This window comes from Neolamprologus multifasciatus, chromosome 12 (genome assembly GCF_963576455.1).
Source record: "Neolamprologus multifasciatus chromosome 12, fNeoMul1.2, whole genome shotgun sequence".
NCBI lineage: Eukaryota > Metazoa > Chordata > Actinopteri > Cichliformes > Cichlidae > Neolamprologus > Neolamprologus multifasciatus.
The window spans coordinates 14251902-14271616 of record NC_140450.1 but is presented as its reverse complement, the minus strand read 5'-3'; the positions used below and the strand labels follow the sequence as shown (position 1 = coordinate 14271616).

Here is a 19715-nt window from a genome sequence, read left to right as displayed (position 1 = left end):
CAGCTATCAAAATACAACTAAATCGAATTTTAGCAGAATAGATAATTGACCAACCTTGTTGCTGAAATGCACATTTCTGGAAAAAGGGAATTAATTTTTAGTGATTTAGCGCAAGCTGTCCCTCTTTTATGTAATATAACATCTTCCCTAGGTTTAAATTAACTAAATATTACAGGCTGTCTCTGAAAAAAAAAAGCCTTGAATCAGGAGGCTCTGCAGACAGTATCCTGACCTATTCCCTCTCTCTCTCTTACTATCTCAGGACAGACAGATGGCTTCGGCATTGAACTGCTGTTACTGCTCAGTGGGGAGCAATGACGGCTGACACACATTAAGAAACACGCTCTAGATCACACACACACACACTTGCACCCACATGTAAACTTCCACATGTGTCTCACACATACCGACATACGTGCATATTCTTGCAGACATGGCTAAATGTGAATAATACAAATAAAAAATGCAATTTTTGGCATATTTTTTCACATTGAAGCTTAAAAAAATAAAACTATGTGTTTGACAATATGATCACATTTTGTTAAAAATCTGTGATTTCTGGACCCAAAGATAAATGACACACACACACACACACACACACACACACACACACACACACACACACACACACACGCACGCACATTCATACACACAAGGTCACACCATGTGGAACAGAGGTTGGGGCCCCCAAAACAAAGACCAGATGATGTCACACATGAGCCACCAATGGGGCCACAGCTGGGAAAGCGATTGTGTGTGAAGTTGTGAGTGTGTGTTCATGTGTGATTGTGTGTAAGTTTAAGGGGGAGAGCGAGCGAGAGAGAGGAAGAAAAAGAGAGATATCCAGCACTCACTTAATGTATTCCAGACATGCTCACCCTGTTGCTCTATTGCCCCTCTCTACTCATGAGTGAGAGGAAAACTTTAGTCCTTTACCACACACCAACAGTGGTTTTAGTATCTATCAGGGGCCCCGGCTTTGGATGGGGCCTTCCCATGTTCACCTGTATCCGGTCTGTGATTTACAACGTGGCTATAGAGGACTTAGAGTAGATTTTGCTACTCTTTTCTCTTTCGTTCTCTCTTTTTCTGAATTTTTCTCGCTCTCATTTCTAAATTTTCTGGCCCTTACCTCAGAGTACCGCCTCTGCCAGGCTTCAAGTATAGCTGCAGCCTTTTCTTCATTCCAGTTGATGTGGGAAACCTCATCGTAGCCCCGAAAGTGCTCAAACATCTGCTTGGGAGTCATCAGCTGGAACATGGTCTGCAAGGCCTGGGCACTGGAAGGGAGTTAAGGGGGAAGGTGGCAGAGAGAGAATGAGGGAGGGAAATGGGAAGGAAAACATGGAAAGGATGAGAGAACAAAAGGAAGGAGGTCAAGACTTCAGTGAGAACATCCCATCTAGAAAGGAAGCGTGGGGTGATGAGCAGGCTCTCTGGATTGTGCGATATAATAACAAAATCAAAACTTGGACTTGCAAAGTTTTAGGCTCTTTGATTCACAGCGATGTCTAACACTCCATGAATATAAAGTAAAAATAAATTAGGTGTTCATCAAAATAATGGTCCCTCAAAAGCATCAAACCAACAGGGAGATGAGAGAATAAAAAGAAATCATCCCAGGAACTCCATTTTTCAGTTTAATCTCTAATCCCAGAACAAAGAATGTGTTAATTTAAGCAGTAAAAGGGAAAGAAAAATGAAACAAAACCAAAGTCACATTGCCTGGAGCACATTGGATATCAGTCATCATAAACAATGATGCGCTAAGCACATGTGCTGTCTGAGCAAATACTGTGCCATCTGATGTGACTATTGAGCCCAGATGCCCTCAGCCGTGAGACATGCGTCATTTCTTAAACCACACAAACTCCCTGTCATTACATGAGCAACTCTGAAGAACGCAAAGTGACATATATGGCATAAAATGCCCCAAAACTCAGTGACCCAAACACAACGCCACAAAGCTAAACTGAATTAAAAACCTGAAAGAGACGGCAAGTCATTTTACCTCAAATGTGCACTGTCACAGAAACTACTAATATCAATATCTCAAAATCATATACAAACCCAGTGAGAGGAAGCTTAATAAGGATAATTTAATTGTGTATTTACATATTTCCTCACATGCATCCTCTCCCTCCCACATGCAAGCTCTCCTTCAGCCCTTCTACGGGTTGCTGATCTTAAGGACTGCGACATTTAGTGTAATGAAAAATGCACACCGCTAATGGGGTGATAAATTATGAAGGTAATAAAGTAATATGGCTGATTAGGTAATAATAAATGACTCAGGACCAGAGTGCAGCTTTTTAACAGTAGTCTACTGAGTGGATTTATTTTCAAATCATAAAATTATATAAACCAAAGCAGAAGACATTTGCCCGTCTCTATGAATGTGTGCTGTGTAATATGGTGATAATCACAGTAATGGTGGCAGTTAGTAAACAAGGTGAAGAAGCTGAGTGCCAGCAGTAACAGCCCAACAGAGAGAGCAGCCATACTACACATATTCACTCACACACACACAGACACACACAAGCAGGCAGGCATGCACAGACACTCTAATGACCCAACCTTGCCAGGAAAAAACACAACCACAAAACACAAACAACGCACCCCACTGTACTCCGTGACCAGTATGTGTGTTAATGTGTGTGCGTGTGAGTTTGCCTTTGAGCATGCATGCATGCATGCACCAAAAGTGCATTTTAGCCTTAAAGTAGGAGGTCCACAAGCAAAAGATGTTACTGCTGCTGTAGCTGCTGTTGAAGAAACTAAATACATTTTTCATTTCTATGCAAATTTCATGCTTTCTACTTACATAAACATCACACAAAAAGTGCCAGACTTTAATTTGTTCCCTTATCATGCGTTGAGCTTGTATGTTGTCGGACGGCATACAACCTAATCTTTAGGCTTTCACCTGATTCTTGTGCTGGAATTAAGTCCACATATCGCTGTATATTTGGACAAACTAGCCAGGCAATACATCACTCTGTGCATACACATGTGTGTGTGAGTGGGTAGTGTCCAAGCAGAGCAGCCAGAGCTGAGCAGGAACAGCTGGAGCTCTAAGATTTCACTGGAATTTGCTAATGACTGCAAGATTTATAGCACACAGCACACACGCAAATGTGCACGTGCTGCACAAGAGAACAAAAAACACACAGTCTGTCCAGAATACGCGCTGTCATGATTACTACACTGTTTACGAAGAAGCAAGTTCGGTTATGTTACCTGAGCAGGGGTCCGCTGCCATTCTTGGTGGTCCCTCCAACAATCAGTTCCTCCTGCCAGTGCATGTACTTCCTGGCCAGACCATGGCAGCCTCCACTCAGAGCCCGTGCCACATCGAATGGCTGGAGCAATAAAAGCAATAACTGTCAACAACTAATCTCAAACGAAACACTTTACGTTTGACCGAAACATGTTAATACCCCACACTTATTGAGATATTCCGAGCCAAAAGCTTGAGGCTTGATGCATGCCCACCTTAGTCGAGTTCTTATTGGGCGCGGTGCGGGGGCAGTCAGGATCGGCTGGGTTCAGGCAGGGTCTATCCATGTAGCCGTGCCCAATGTCCGCTTTTTCTAACATCTCCTCAAAGATTTCCACGTGGTTTTGCTGTGGCAACTCCTCAAGGAATTCTTTAGGGTCAAAATTGGTCCACTGCACAAGTCCTTTGCCTCTGCAAAGGTTAAAGGCAAATGTTACTGTGCTTTTATGATGCTAGGTTTCTGTTCCTAAGAATAGCTGTATTTGGATCCCCAAAAAGTACAATTTTATAGTCAAATGACAATAAAAAATGTTACCTAAGCCATCCACTATATCCATTAGAGTTGACAGGTCAACACTAGATTCAAATTCTGGCCTATCTGGATGATTACAAAAGATTACCTTACACCTCTTTGAATGAAAGGTTTTGTTTTATGTTCTTAAACATTATCTGCCTATCACGTTTTATTTCTCATTCCAGGGAATAAAACCACAAAAAGATAAAAAGTTCAAGATTACATTTTAGCTGACGAAAAAGGCACAATTCTGATAACGGTAACTAATCTCTTTCTTGCTAGGTAATAAGTGGCGATAATTTTCCATCACGCACAAGCTGAGTTCCTGCTCCAACCCAGACCTCGTCCCTCTATGCTCCCTTTTCCTCACACATTCCGATCTCTCTTTTTCTCTCTGCCATTCAGACAACATTGTATGTGCTTAACCAGGCTTGGGTTATTATTCCCAGCCTCCCAACCAGAACATAGTAAAAACCTTATTTACCATCTAGGTCCAGACACTCACACTCACACAGATAGACACACATCCACGCACTCTGATGATGATGACTCAAGCTGATACACCTTTACACATTGACAGAAACGCATGTATGCACTGATGAAGACGACGCACAATATGGGCATGCGTAAACACATGCAGAGGTAAAGGTCTGCTGAGTATTACTGTAGCAGCAGGCCATTAGCAACAGAACGGCCAGACAATGGTGTGAGGCCCAGGGCTCGAGAGAAACCATCGCCAGCGATACGCATGCCAGCAACCACTACAATAGAGCCTTCAGAGGGGACGAGTTCAGGACACACACACACACACACACACACACATACACACACTTGTTTCTCTGTGGTGTTTCTTTAGATGGGTTGAGTGTGTTTGAGCTGCCACTTATAAAAGGGGCTAAAGCAAGATCCAAAGATTCACATCTCTTGTCATCTCTTTCTCATTATCACATTGCCACTGCTACTGTATACACTACCGTTATGAGCTGAGCTCAGCACTTTAGGTCTTATTGTCCCAACATCATCTGAATCAGTTTGCCAACTGGCCTCACAGTCAGTAAAGCTATTATGTAAGCCCAATTAGGATTTGATCATTTGGCCATAAGCTTGGAAGAGTTTGGTCAATCCAATGATATGTAGTAATGATCACATCACAAATGCAGATTCTGTCTAGTCAAAAAGAGCTTTTAAGTACTTACGGGAGATAGCCTGTTCCAGGCTGGAGCTTAGCCCCCTCCCAGAAGCAGTCCAAAGGTGTGATGATGAGGCAGGGATGTAGCCTTTCTATGATCTAAATGGTTGAGCAAATAATAGAATTGACAAACACTGGCGAAGTAGCAACAATACAGGGATAAAAAGTCAAAAACAGAAAAACTATACACACTGTGCTGGTTGTGTCTCACCTGATTCAGGTGATGTGTTTCTGTGACTACTTCCCCTGATTTGTAGCATAAGTCTTCTAATTTCCATTGTCTGAAAAGGAGAAAAAAAGAGAGTGAAAAAGTCACTTGAATGAGTGACGAAACTTTTCTCCCAATGAGAATGCTTCGTCCACAACAAAAGTTTAACTTTTTCATCACCACATAAACACCACGAGTGCACCCAGGATCAACTGAACAAGGAATAATACAAATATATCCTTCATCATTACGAATTTCTTTGTGTTTGTACACACAGAATAATTGCTATATCTCATCATGTACAGCAATGAATTCACTCAGAGATTACCACTTGAGGTGCATCGATTTGTTTTTTTCCTGCTGATTTTAATGTTGGCTGATATGATTTTGTTTAAATAAGTACAAGAGTTGATAGCATACAGAAAAAAGTTTGCACATGTGCACCACGTTACAGCACCTTTCAGCACTCCTACTCAGACATATTTCAAAATAAATTGTTCCAGCTTGTAGGATAGAGCTTTTTTCATAAAGTGAAAGTGTATTGCAGTATATCCCACTTCATCTTGCATGTTTTAGATTGTTTGTGCCGTTCTGCAATCACACCTCCAAATGCTAGTTTGCAGGAGGGTTACTCCACTGTTGGGATCAGCTTATTCGTTTACTTCCAACAATGTTGAATGAGCTGAGCACATTGTGTCAGCGTTGTAGCTGAGAAATGTTGACTGACACACAAGTAAGAGAATTTATACCTGGACTGGCAGAGCTATAACAGGGCTACACTCAAAGATTACTGGCCACTGTGTTAGAATAAAAAGGAAGCCAGATACAGTTATTGGACTAAAGATATTAAACTTGAATTAACTTGTCCAGAATTGGAAAACATGATCCTTAAATACAAAATGACAAGAGGCACGTTACCTGTTATAAAGGTAAACATGAACTCTGCTGGCTCGGATAGCTGACTCCAGGTGCTGCAGGAGCGCCTCCACAGTTAGAACATTGGCTCCCTCCTCCCGCGGCGTCTGGATCATCAGCTGAGGGTTAAACATGGCCTCCTCGCCTATCTTCTGTCTTGTATACTTGAGTTCCTGGTTCACACGCCCGCCAACTTGACAAAGAAGAGTGAAGTTACATATTTAAGGCTTTTGTGAAAACATCCAGACCATTATTGCATTTGATTCACAAAATCTTATTTAGTAAAGTTAAAGGTTAGAATTGTGCTGGCTTTGAATATGTGCTTAAAAAGTCTGTGTTTTTCTGACACAAAGGCACAAATATCTGCAAAATATAGACACAGTAAAGGTTAAAACATTGACTTTCCTTCTGGTTCTTCAAGTAAAACAGGAGTAAATGGACTGGTTCTTATATAGCGCTTTTCTACTCTGCCCGAGCACTCAGAGTGCTTTATATATATAATTCATTCACCCCTAACCTTAAGTATCTAACATTCATACACATTCACACTCTGATGGATGCATCGGAGAGCAACATGGGGTTAGTATCTTACCCAAGGATATTTGGCATGCAGACTGGAGCAGCCTGGGATCGAACCACCGACCTTCTGGTTAGTGGCTGATCCGCTCTGCTACCTGAGCTACAGCCACCCCATTGAGTACAGCTGTCTAGAAAACATCACACGACTACCAGATCCATTCCAGATCATGCATACTTTTTTATTTTAATGCATTATTTTGCTCTGAACTACAAGATAATAATAATGCACACACACAAACAGCATGGTGTGCTATAAAGTCTGCGACTCACACAAGAGATCCCCTGCTTGTTCTGCAAAGCAGACCCAAAGACATCACAGCCTGTCTGTGACATTATCTGACTTGTATCTTAAATAAAAGCACTCTCCTCACAGTGAGCTTGTAACACTACAATGGCAAACATCCCAAGTCCTTTGAATCCACAAAAGCAGCATCACCTCAACAAATCCACATTTCACAAACAGCTCAGTGTTTCTCCTCAAATTTGCTAACTTGTCAGCAGCGCCAAAACACGTTGTCTGCATGTGTGTGTGACACTAGTGTGTGTGTGTTTGATACAGAGAGGCTGTCTTCCAGGCTTTGCTCCCAATATCGTGGTGAGACTAAGCCCTGTGCGTGCGCTCTGAGCCCTGAGCTAGCTCGAGCTACAAAAGCAGCCTTTCAGACCCTTTAGCTGTCCAGCTCCACCCAAGTACATCCAAGGAAAGTCTGGCAAAGTATCCCTCACAAACACACGCACACACATAAACACACACGCATGCAAACGAATGCGGGCATGCAAGGATGGGCAAAGACGGGCAAAATTATAAGGCAAATTAAATTTTAAAAAAGTACCAGAATTGTTTATGTTTTGTGTTCAGGGTTAAGATTCATGTGTCTTCATATGCATCCCCCAGTTTGGTGTGTCTGTTTCTAATTTACGAGCTGATGATTTGAGCCGTTCAGTCATCAGTGTCTAAACGCTCAACGAAAGCTCAAGCAATTTATACTCATATTATTTCACTTGGTCACCCAGCCACACACATACACAAAACAAGAAAACTGTCCGGTGAGAGAGCCGACTGTGTGAAAAATCTGTAACATTTTATTATGCCTTAATCCAATTTAACAATTCTGCTCAATCCGTGTAACAGTGGGCATGGATTGAATATTTTTTTGTCTACTGTAATGGCATTAAAGTTGAACATAAGCATGCCTGTTCTGCTGGGCTGGACCACCCAGTCAGACCAAGGGAAAAGGGAGAGGAGGGCCATGTCTTGGGGCATTAGGAAAACACATTTGATTTCTTTTTTTCTGGACTCAAACAGCATTCCTATCTGAACCTGTCTGAATGCATGTTTATAATGCTCATCATTAATAGCAGGCCTAGGCTAACTGGAGCGACATGCTTTCCACTGCTAGGCCAGCTACAGAGGTCCGTTACACCAGCCCTCCCTTCAAAGGAAAGCGCATGGAACTGATTAAGATCTGACGCACACTGACAGCGCACTAACAAGTCGGCTTGTCTGATACACTCAACGCTCAAAGGCAATGCTAGCCTGAGGCTTGGTTTAAGTGCACTGCCAGGAGGGGACAACGGAAACACGGGTATATGGAAAAAGGTGCATCCATCAGTCAATACCCTTCTACACGTGTGGAGATGGCACGGGGGGATGGGAGGATCAAGTTTAGAAAGAACCCACTGTCTGTTTTGAACTCTTTCCAAGTCATGGACTGCCACCCAAAGATCCCGAGTTTACAGCAAGCAGTGAGGAATGGGACAAGTCAAAGGAATGTACTCTCCCGCTACAGGAAACAGCACATTACTGCCTCAGGCTTCGAGAATTCCACACTTCACGAGGTTACAAAGTTTTGGGGTCAACACTCACACAGCCTTGGGGTGAAATTAACACCCCAGCTGGACCAAGAAAACATGTATGTGTGTGCGCAAACACTCAGCATACGTGCAAGCATGTGCACACGAGTGTGCGTGAACACACAGCTGTGTTTCTTCAATGACACATATTCCCATATTCCTTCTCCTAAGAAAACTGGTTGACCCCAGCATGTGTTGATATCTTGAAGGTGTCCCGCTCCAGGCTCAGCTGCTGAGACCAAAACAAAGTGGAAATAATTTTCAATCCCTCCCCTTACCGGCCTCGGTCTCTTACGAAAACAAAAATCATTTGTAATGTTTTAGAGTGACATGAAAAGTACACATCCAAAATAGATAATTAAGAGAGTCTGGTGAAGTCAAATTGTACTATCCATCAACTGGTTTTGAGCCAAAATGCTTTCATTCCAATAAATCACAAAACTTGTATGTGTTCTGACAGAACTGGAATCAGCAAGCTGCTTTCTGGTTTTCAAAAGTCTAGTTTCTTCACCTGTGTTCATGAACTTAGGCTCCAGAAACTTGTGACAGAAATATTTTATTATTTTCTTACTTGTAATAGATCAAACTGCTAATAAAAGTAATCAGCAGCATATGACTAGTTAGTTATTTAGCTAATCATGTCTGTATTTATTTTTACTGAGTTAGTGCGCACTGTTGACTACATGGGTTTGTAGTGTACGAGTTATTAGTTATTAATAATTGACAAACCAAAAACCTTAGAAGAAGAGAAGAGAAGAGAAGAGAAGAGAAGAGAAGAGAAGAGAAGAGAAGAGGCCTATGCTTGTCACTGTAGTGGAGCCCTCGGTGTGGGTATTCAGCATGTTGCATAACATTAACCCCTGGTCCCCCTATTCTCAAAGTAGAGGAATGGTGGGGGGTGGCGGGCACCAAAGGAGAGAAAGTGGGTTTCTAAGGAACTGACATCACCCCCTTCCTCCTTTCAGATCTGAACGCCCCCTCCTCATTCTCATTTTCTCTCTCTCTTTGCTCTATTCAGCTCTACACTGTGATTGGCCAGATCATGATGGCAATCAGCCCGGCCCCTCTGTCAAAGCCAAACCACCCCCCATATCCTTTTGCCAGCTTTCTCTCCTTTCCATGCAACATACAACAGCTTGCCCCCACCCCAGCACATCTCTTATGTCTGACAACGGAAGCAGCCCATAACCTTCGAGGAGAACACGCACCACCGGCGGCAAACACTCCTGTAACTGTGAGTGATTCTGGTATAATTCCAATCCCAATTATGTTCAGTGTACACCTGAACATATTTACACATCTATGAATAAATAGTCTGAAACACCTGACCTGCTCCACTACTTAAAGATTTGTGACATAATGTATTATATGTATTTGCATGCGGCTGAACACATCTCTGTGTGTGAGTGTGTGTGTGGGTGTGTGTGTCTGTTTGCAGAGAACGGATTAGCTGGATTAGCCCTCCATCCCAGCAGGCACCCCCTATGGTGAAGAGGAAGCCCCCCAAAACCAGGTCATCTCACTGCTACCAAGTCTACAGCGACCTCCCAAAATCTGAACCTCCAGTATTATCAAAGGGATAAAGAGATGACCACCCCATGAAACTACAACGGCATGTACTTTAAAAGCTGCTTTAAAAGTTGTGTGAAGAAAATCAAATTTAAGTTGATTTACACTGAAAAGATCTTTTAAACTTGGGAAGTGACACCTGTTGCATGAGACAGAAAAAATATGCTTTCATACAAGACCTTGATATTTTGGGTTTCTCTGGAGTTTAGCAATACTGGTACTTAATGAATATTTGCAAAGGTATGAAAGGTTCTTACTGTGGTTTTTCAAGTTGTGCTTTCAAGTTTTCCATATGCTGGTATTAAAAGATCGATATTATTAACCTTTTTCTTTCTAATAAATCAACCCATAATCTCCTATAAAGACATTTTGGTATTTTCTGTTCAATTATTAAATAACTATAACATAAATATCCCATTTACCTACATACTGAGAACCTTATCCTAACTTTTGTCCTAACTGAATTAATTCAACGCACTGAGCACAGGCACACACCTATTCATAGCAGGTCTCACAGTGGATTATATAAGCCAGAGTGAAAACCAAGAAGTGAAGTCAACAGGATTGCGAACTTGAAACATTATTGTATTAATACTTGGATCTGAGGAAGAGGAACACTTCTGCAGAATTCTTAAATGGTGGTTTTCTTCCTACCAAGAGTCTTTCTTGGTCTGACCACTTTGTCAGGGGTGAAGACTTCTTCGTGGAGATGCTCAGTCAGTGATAAGAAAATTTTCAGTCCATAACAACATCCAGAACTTCTGACACTAAAGTAATGTAGGCAGCAGAGCAGTTTGCCAAATCCTCCTGTAGGTTTAGGAGTCAGACGAAGGTTTTCATTTTCCGTTTTAGCCATCCCATTTGCAGTACTCTTGTCAAAGTTTGTTACTTGATCTCCACCGATTCTGTATACTGCCATTTCTTATTACATTACAAACTTCAAAAAAAACCAGTGACCTACAAAATCTTTGCAGTTTTCTAGCAACACTCCTTTAAACTTTCAGGCAGGTGCTTAGAGGCAGCCTTGGGCTATAGGAGTCCTAAATCCTGAGGCAAAGTTCGAGGAGTATAGAGAAAAATTATATAACTCTTCCTTTCTTTTTGTCTTCCAACATAAAATTGCACAAGAGACAATAAAAACATTTGTCTTTTTTTAAGATGATAAGAATATTACTTTAATGTTACTTGGCTATCTTGGTCATTTATTTGAACTTGCTTGGTATCTGCTCCTGGTCACACTGCTCAGGTAGTTTCCCACAGTAGGTCTGTCCAGTGACCTCTCCTACTTCCTGTTTTTCTCCCATTCAGCTGCTACTGTCAATCACCTGCTTTGATCACTAAGAAGACCCCACCTGTTTCTGTCCTCCACCATTTGTCTGCTTTCTCTTATCCATCTGCTGCCACGGCTCTGAGTTGATCTTTTTTCTTAGATTTTCTGCTGCTCCAATTTTCTGTAGGATATCATCACTGCAATGTGACAGACCCTCTCAATAGAAGTAGATAAACATCAACAGATCTATGCTAGAATGCATTTGTTTATCACTTTATACACCGATCTAAAATATTTAACTGCAGCTAGGTGAAAAAAAAAGTGCCATAGATTTCTGTCAAAGCATTGTCAAAAAGTGTTAGAGAATTGTTGAACTGCAGGCGGGCACAAGATTATGATCAGCCCGCCACAGGAACAAGCAAGAAAGAAGTCCAGGCTTTAATCCAGGAGCACACAGGATATGAGGACAGGGTTTGATGAGAGGAAAAAGAGAGGCAGGAACTGGCAAAGGAGATGCCAGTGTGTAAAGAGATGCAAAAGGCTCAGAACAACTTTGCAAGCAGGAGAAGGAGCGCTCACTGCAGCAGCACGCACAGCAATCCACAGAGCATTAACAGCAGTTTCCAATGTTCACTCTGCAATGCAGGTGTGCACACAGCCACAAATATGTGGTGAAAGGCCTTACTGGGAGCCGAGACCCTATCTGACCTGTGGTGAGTTCCCCTCACTTGTACTGCTCTCCCTCCCTTGCACTCTCTTTCCCTCCCTCCTGTCAGCTTATAAGAAGAGGGGGCTGCCACACAGAGAGGGGAGTGTAAAACAATCATGGTCAAGAGTGGAAAACTGTGAAATAAAAAAATGAGGAAAAAACCATGAGAGTGACAGAACGGAGACTGGAAGTCCTCGGACTGGCAGCTGTAGCCGAGGGTCTCCTCATGCAGCAGCGCACCCCCGAAACACTCCGACCCCCGACACACCCCAGCTGCCAACCACTGCCCCCAGAATCCCCACCCATACCACCGAACCTCACCCCCCAACTACTGCATTACCATATGTATAGCTCCCCTCTCCCCTGATTATGCTAATCACCTGTCCGGCCTCTGCAGCCCCTAAAATGGGTGTATTTAGCAGTCGGCTGGCTCCCAATGCAGCTTCCCCTGGGCCCGAGGTGTACATTCACACACTCCTCAATGGGCAGATTCTTCCACGTTGCTGCCTTCATTCAGGTCCCTCTCTCGCCTCTCCCACCCCCCACAAAAAAAAAAAAATCCTATTCAGTGCCAATGGATTCAGAGAGCTGTGTAAAGAGTAGTTGGGGAAGAAAACATTGACAGAAAGTCTGTTTTGTAGCATGTGTGCATGCAGTGGTTGTAGTTCAATTAAAAGTGATGTCATAATGCAGCCAAACAGACATGGCAGATCTGAAGCCACCATCACTACTCTTCAGCGATAGTACACCTCTTATTCTGATAAAGTCTAGCCGATTTTACCCATGAATTCTGTACAATTTTTAGAGAATCAAACTGAGTTATTTTCTACAGTCGTCTGCTTCATAAAACTGTAAATATTCTGTTTGGTTTTATAGAGGGACCTGCTTGAACGCAATGCGAAAGATGCACCACACGTTACGCTCACTCACTAGCGGTGAATGCCGGTGATAATTGTGTGGTTTCACACATCTGTAAAATCTGAAAGCACACGTACTTTGTACCAGGAAGCTGGCAGGTAAAGACCAGATAATGTCCAATTAAACTGCAGCAGATATTCTGCATTCTCAGGTGTGTGATAATGAAGAGAAAAAAAAAGACTCCAGGACAGGGAAAAAAAATCACATTCTGTATTCTTCTGCAGTGCCTGTCAAATTTAAGCCAGGTGAGACTCGTCCTCTTGCTGCATTTACAGCCTTGTGATTGGCCCACAACCAAACCATAACAGACCGTGACATGAGCCTCAACAACCAATCTCAACTAGCTATCTCTTTGTCATTTCCTGTAAAGATGGTCAATGATTTCAGGTATCCCAAAAAGAAAACCACACATTCTTGAGTGTGCAATAAAGGACACAGAAACAGTATGAAAGTAAGACAAAGAAAAACCAACAGGATCTGTATTTGTTTTTTGAGATTCATGGCTCATAATTCAACTGTTATTCCATCTTACTAACAAATCAAGGAACCTCTGAACTTGCATCTGTTATGTACTCATCACAACAACCAGTTGCCCAGTCTGTTTTAAACATGGGCAAACTTAGTGCACTGCTGGGAATCTGACTTTCTCAGATTCCCAGCAGTGCACCCACCGAGTTTAAACAGACAGGATGTTGAGGTTATTTGGATAAGAGGTGATCTCATTTTTGTGTTCAGGGCATCTCATGGACCGTCTGTGTCTTGCTTGCTCGTGCAGCTTTCTGGGATGTATCCATCACTTTGTGCCTGACAAAGGTAAGAGTGAAATGCACTACAACTATCTATGAAGAATTAAACATTTCTCTTCTTTTGTTAATGGCAATTATCATCTAGTTTATAAATCCAGCAAATGGTGGTTGTTTATACTCCATTCTGTTATGTATAGGTCTGCCCAACAAACAGAGCCAAACTTTTACAGAAGGGCGGATTATAGCGAGAGCACTGGTCCCTTTATTTTGAGGCAAAGTGTTTATGGTTTACATGGATCACAGTTCAGGTATTAGGGTCTGTGGTGACAAAGATGAGCTCTTTTCAAACATGTTATTTGGTGAAATTCATACATTTTTGAATGAACATATACATTTACAATGTATGTATTAATAATTGACACAGTAAATACATCAACTATAAAACAACTGTAAATGTGTATGAAATAGTTATTTTGAAACAAGAAGATGGAAGATATATGAAACTGACCCAACTCGATACTTTAATGTGCATCTAACCTAAATATCGAACCCGTGATTTCAGCTACCTTTGTCACTGTAAGTGTTGTTTTTAAACCAAAACAATCTCAATCCATTGTAAAAAAGCCTAGAAATACATATCAAATGATCATTTGCACACACAGTGAATGTGTAGCTAGCTAGAAATCAGCGCTAGTATAGACACAGACTATACTAGAAAACGCCTGCAATTTGTTCTTCTTGCTGAATTAACTGCTGACAGTCAAGACAGATTTCCTGATTTTTTTTGTTTTCTTCTGGAAGAGGGTCATGCAATGGGGGTGAGTGACAAAATAGAGAATGACACATAGTGACTGATAAAACCCAGTATGACAGGAAGAGTTCAGACTGAAAGACAGCACAGTGGTGTCCAAACTTAAAGAGCATTAGAAGTATACAAAAGCTTCCCATTTCTGGGCTCCTGTGATGGACTTGAAACCCGTCCAATGTACTATAAGCAATACTTATTGCTCTGTGTCAGCTCCAGTAGGCCCTAGACCCTCTGCAACCTAAGGTGGGTGAGCAAATAATAAAATGGACAAATGCACAGGTCCAAAAACACTGGAGTAGTGCACATGCCAGGGAACAACGAAGTAGAAAATGTTTAAGTGTAAACATGGTCTTTATAACACCCAGTGCTCTTTATGCAGATAGGTTACAGTGCAAGAGACGATTTCACTCAGTTGCATGCTGATTCAATCTGGAGATCCTAACTTTTCAATCATCTGACAGAGGAAATGTTATCTTTGTGTCTTTATGTCTTGCATGTGCATGTGTGGTACTTGTGTAACTGCCGTGGTTGCCAGATTCTATGACGACGTGCTGCAGGAATTGCAATGAAATATACAGCTACGTATGTAACTGTGGTGTGCCAGAGGGGCTAAAAAAAATAATAAAAAAATACACACATACACACACACACAGTTGGAAATGTTAGCGAGAAAATTTCTCTGCTCTGCAGTCTGAGAAGCATCAATCCACACCCCAATCTCTCTTTCCTAGTGTACGGTAGGCACTGCAGCCAAAACACAAACACACTACTGCTACTATACTCTTGCTTCTTCCCTCACTCAGTCTCCTCTCCAACACACACACACACACAGACACACGCACACACATACTCTCCCTCTGCTGTTTTGTACAGAAGGGTGTTTCTCCACCCTTCTGGCAGTCATCGCTGTGAGGGAGGGAACAGAGGAAAGGGGAAGAGGGAGGGAGAGGAGGGGAGGGGAGGGAAGGGAAAGAGGGAGGCCAGACCACCCTGCTCTCATGGCAGGGCTGAGTGTTTACATTGCCGTGGCTCACTCTGTAATACATCTGGCATTCTGAGGCCACTCTCTCTCCAGCCAGGGATGGGGGAGTGGTGGTGGTGGTGGTGGGAGGGGGGGGCAGGAGGGGGGGGAAAGGAGGCTGGGGTAAAGAGAGAGACCTTTCTGGCAGAGAGGAAAAGAGAAGAACAGAAGAGAGAAAGAGAGAGAGCGAGAGAGAGGGAGGTAGAGGGGGAGGGTAATTCTCTCCACAGTCTCCTGTGGTCGGTCATTCGCAGGGCTCTGGTTTTTGAATAAGAGCGCCTGAAAGAATGCAAAATGTAAACAGAGTGCTTGGAGGTATCTCAGGATGTTGTTTGTGAATGGGAGCATGCTTGCCTTGGGAGCACACACACACACACACATGCCCGCACACACGCAGGGAACGCTTGACGAGCAAATTTTTAAATGTTATTTCACATTCACTTTTACCAGGTAGGCCTAATATACACAAAGCTGTTTTCAAACGCTAGCTTGAGAAAACAGCGCAGCGAGTCTGTGTACAGTACCAGAGGCGCAATGTTTCCCCGCACTAAATCCCTCACCAGCCAGCCTGCACTTTTCATCAACTCGTAAAGTTTAACACAACACACTGGAATGTTATTCCTTATAGAGGGGTTTAATCATGTTTGTAGTGAACTGATAAACACAAACTCAGTGCAGTTTGGAACAAGCGCGCATGTGTAGGTGCACTCACGTTTGAGTATTACTGTATACATTTGATGTCAGGGAGCAAAACTGATGAGGAGAGAAGAATAGATGACTCTATGTCGTGTATGCCGCGCTAACTAGGGAGAAATATTGCGTGTAGGGGGGGCATTTGTATGTTTGATCGCTTGCTGCTGCTTCTGCTGAAAGAAAGCTGCAGGAGGTGTAGTGTGAGAGAAAGAGTGAAAGGGAAAGCGAGAAAAACAAAGATAAAGGGGAAAAAAAGATACTACCAAAATAGACTGGCATGCCAACCCTCCTCAACCACCCACTCATTCACAGAGCCAAAACTCCAAAGCCTCTTTCTGCGTACATGTGTGTGTGCACATGCACCCATGCATGTATCTATGCTTGCATACACATCAAAAGCTGAATAATTCAGCCATGCAAACCACAATCCTCTCAGTGGAGACACCACATTCAGGGCACTCCTCCTCCTCCACAAAAAAGGATGTCAAGGCTTCTTCTGCATGCACTTAACATTATACTGCACCCTTTTCCACTGCCATTACCAGCAAAACAACAAAACAACCACCAGTTCTGTTGACTCAGTTCTTAATCATACTAGATACAAAACAGACACAGAGGAACGGGCAAGGAACGGCTTTAGAAAAAAAACAAAATAACAACAACAACATTTGATCCTATCAGACTGGATTTTGAAACCTTAAATCAGGCTCCACACAAACATAGCCTGGCACCACTGTAACTGTTACCATACTGATTTCAGGGACAGGCTAGAGGCGCTCCACTTTCAATTTAAAAGGAAATTAAATTGTGAAATTTCTGCAGTATGACTTTGAAATTACTCCCTCTGTGACATGTCGCTCCTTCAAGTGTGTTCTGTCGTTGAAGCTGGAATGATGATGTGCGCTGTTGTTGCCCTTGGATATTTATTTGACATAAACTTATTATACAGTAATTCAGAGATTAAATTAAAAAATAGATTCACTGCCCTCTGCTGGAGAAGAGATTTTAAAAGTTTGATCAGAAACTCACAAAACTGAATCATCACACAATGAGAAAAGAGTGCAAACTCGAAACAAAACAGCTGGCACTGAGGCGCTCTATTATACAGTAGGCATACACATGCGACATGCCCGCACGTAAACATATACAAACAGTGACCGGTGACAGCTGCGACCTTTGCTGCAGTTCCTCCACCCCCCCCCCCCCCCACTTCTGCTGTGAGTCTTCACTCTGCACCCAGGCCACAGGGTGAGTATCAGGTAAGGTTTTAAATAGTGGGGCCTCTACAAGATGACCTCAGGGTCTCAGGGGTCTACCCCCGTGGCCCCCGGCCTCTGCACTTATGCCCCCCAAGAAAGCGCTCCGGGACCGAGGCCTTCCCCTCAGTCTGCAGCCTTGAGACTACAATCTACTGCCCTGTGCCCCAGTCCCAGCCATAAATCTGGAGACCACAAGCTCTTTTTAAACTCGAATCATTCATATAATTGCCATACATTTGATATCAGACACAACTGTCAGGCAATTACACTCGTTTTCCTTCTTGGTAATAAGTTTCCATAGGGGAAAGAGATTCAATTTTCCTTAACCAATCATTACGGAGCAAAGTGTCTGACTGGATGTAATATATTTCTAGGTCAACACTGATGTGTAGCCATGTCAACATGTCAGTGGTTTTAAGATTGGAGCAGAGTTAAGTTCAAATAAACTCTGACATCGGTCGATACTGCAAAAACATGCCGTTTACGTAGCAGTCGCCAGTGTTAACACAAAGCCTCCGTCTTCTCCTCCTTCACTTATTCTTCATCAAACCTCTTTGGTCCACAGATTCACAATTCTGGATCCTGAGGTGTGATGAGAACAAAATGCAGCCACTTAATGCCCGCTTCATCCTCACATCGTCTCCACATCGTCTGCTTCACCCCTGGCTTCAACTTCAACCGTTGCCCAGAGCTCAAGCTTCAAAAGCCCCAGTTTCCAAACCATCCCCTCCCTGCGTCTCCTCTTCCCAATCAGCACAGCTCCATAATCTCCAGCCTTTCTCTCTGCAAAGAAACGAAGCAAAAGAGAGAGGGGCTGTCCTACAGGAAGGCCAATGTTTATGTGATACTGTTTTAATTAGTGGCAGGCAGTGCTCCTATTTTCTTTACAATTTGGCCTGTTTTTGCCATAACCTAGAATGCCAAGGGATGGCTCCATTTGCAGCCAGGAGGAAACCTAAAGGACTCTCATTCCTCGCTTGTCCATGTCCCTTCTCCATGAATGTGGCTTATTGTTAATCACTGCAAGATCATCTAGATGATCTTCAGGTTTAAGCTGAGGATGCATCTGAGGTCGCAAGCCAGTGAGCATGTTTTCCAACACCGAGGAAAGCACACAGAGAGCTTCAGACCACAATTGTGTGTGGGGAGACAGTACACCACAATACTACAGCTTCCTGTTTGAACTAATCATTTCCTGTGAGTGGATATAAACACAGAGCTTGTCTGTAGTGTGGATACAATCTGCCCCAAACAGAAACCACGGTCACTTTGATGTTTTCTAAGTGGGAAAAACAAGACTGAAAATCTTACTATCTTGCCCCGATTGTTAAGTAAAGAACAAACTTCCATGCATCCTCAGAGGTCTGACACCACTGCGTCTTCGTGCAGGCATGCATCTCGCTCCCAATTGGTCTCTGTCACTTTGTCTAATAAACAGAACTTCCTGTGTCAGAGTATTTATAAACAGTGCTGAGTGAGCACTGTGTGAGAAAAGACAATCCCCGCAAAAGCTGCGGCACGTGACCTACAAGCTAACTGCAGTAGAGACTTAACGGCGGTCTGCCGGAGACCTAAGCTGCTCTGCAGCTATCAGAAAGCAGGTGACGACCGACACGACACGAGATCGCAAACGTGAATGTTGCTCCGGTCAACACTGGAGGAGCTGAGAGATCTGATGGGAGCTGGGCTGTATTGTATGCGCGCACGCATCCACAGGCCACACAGCTTCCACGTGGGGTCGTCCATGGGTCGCCTGCGGAGGGGCAGTTCCAACCAAATGAAACATAAACAGGCACTCTGTCCTCTCCTCTTTTTCCTCTCGGACGATGGGCCAGTCCCCCAGCACAGCGTTCCACGGTCCAGGCAGAACTAATCTATCCCTCAGCTGTGCAGTCTAATCTAAACAAACAGATCTCTCCCTACCAGCATCTGGAACCCCTCACTTATCGGGATGTAGAAAACCACAGCAGCCCTGTCTTGTAGTCAGAGCCTGTGTACGAGCAGGGGTTCGCATCTTGGTGTGAGTCAGTATGAGACTATTTTGTAGATGTCTACCAGAGGTCACTACACTACTTGTGTGTCAGTCAAGGTCAGGTTCAGTTCTGTCAACACCAGAATTTATTGGTGGAACAAAACAAAAGTGTACAGTCACTCTGGGTTTGAGTATCCTGAATTTGATGCAA

At 43.1% G+C, this 19715-nt stretch overlaps 1 protein-coding gene across 2 annotated transcripts in view; it reads right to left on the bottom strand.

The window, feature by feature from the left end:
- Nucleotides 1-19715, bottom strand: part of ptch1 (patched 1) — a 48746-nt gene that overhangs the window by 23813 nt on the left and 5218 nt on the right. For both annotated transcript variants that reach the window (XM_085180429.1, XM_085180428.1), the window contains exons 3-8: nt 6110-6299; nt 5195-5264; nt 4991-5082; nt 3496-3691; nt 3241-3362; nt 1133-1280 (exon numbers count right to left, since the gene is read on the bottom strand). In XM_085180429.1, coding sequence (XP_085036555.1) covers nt 1133-1280; nt 3241-3362; nt 3496-3691; nt 4991-5082; nt 5195-5264; nt 6110-6299 — 818 coding nt within the window. The remainder of the gene's footprint in view (nt 1-1132; nt 1281-3240; nt 3363-3495; nt 3692-4990; nt 5083-5194; nt 5265-6109; nt 6300-19715) is intronic.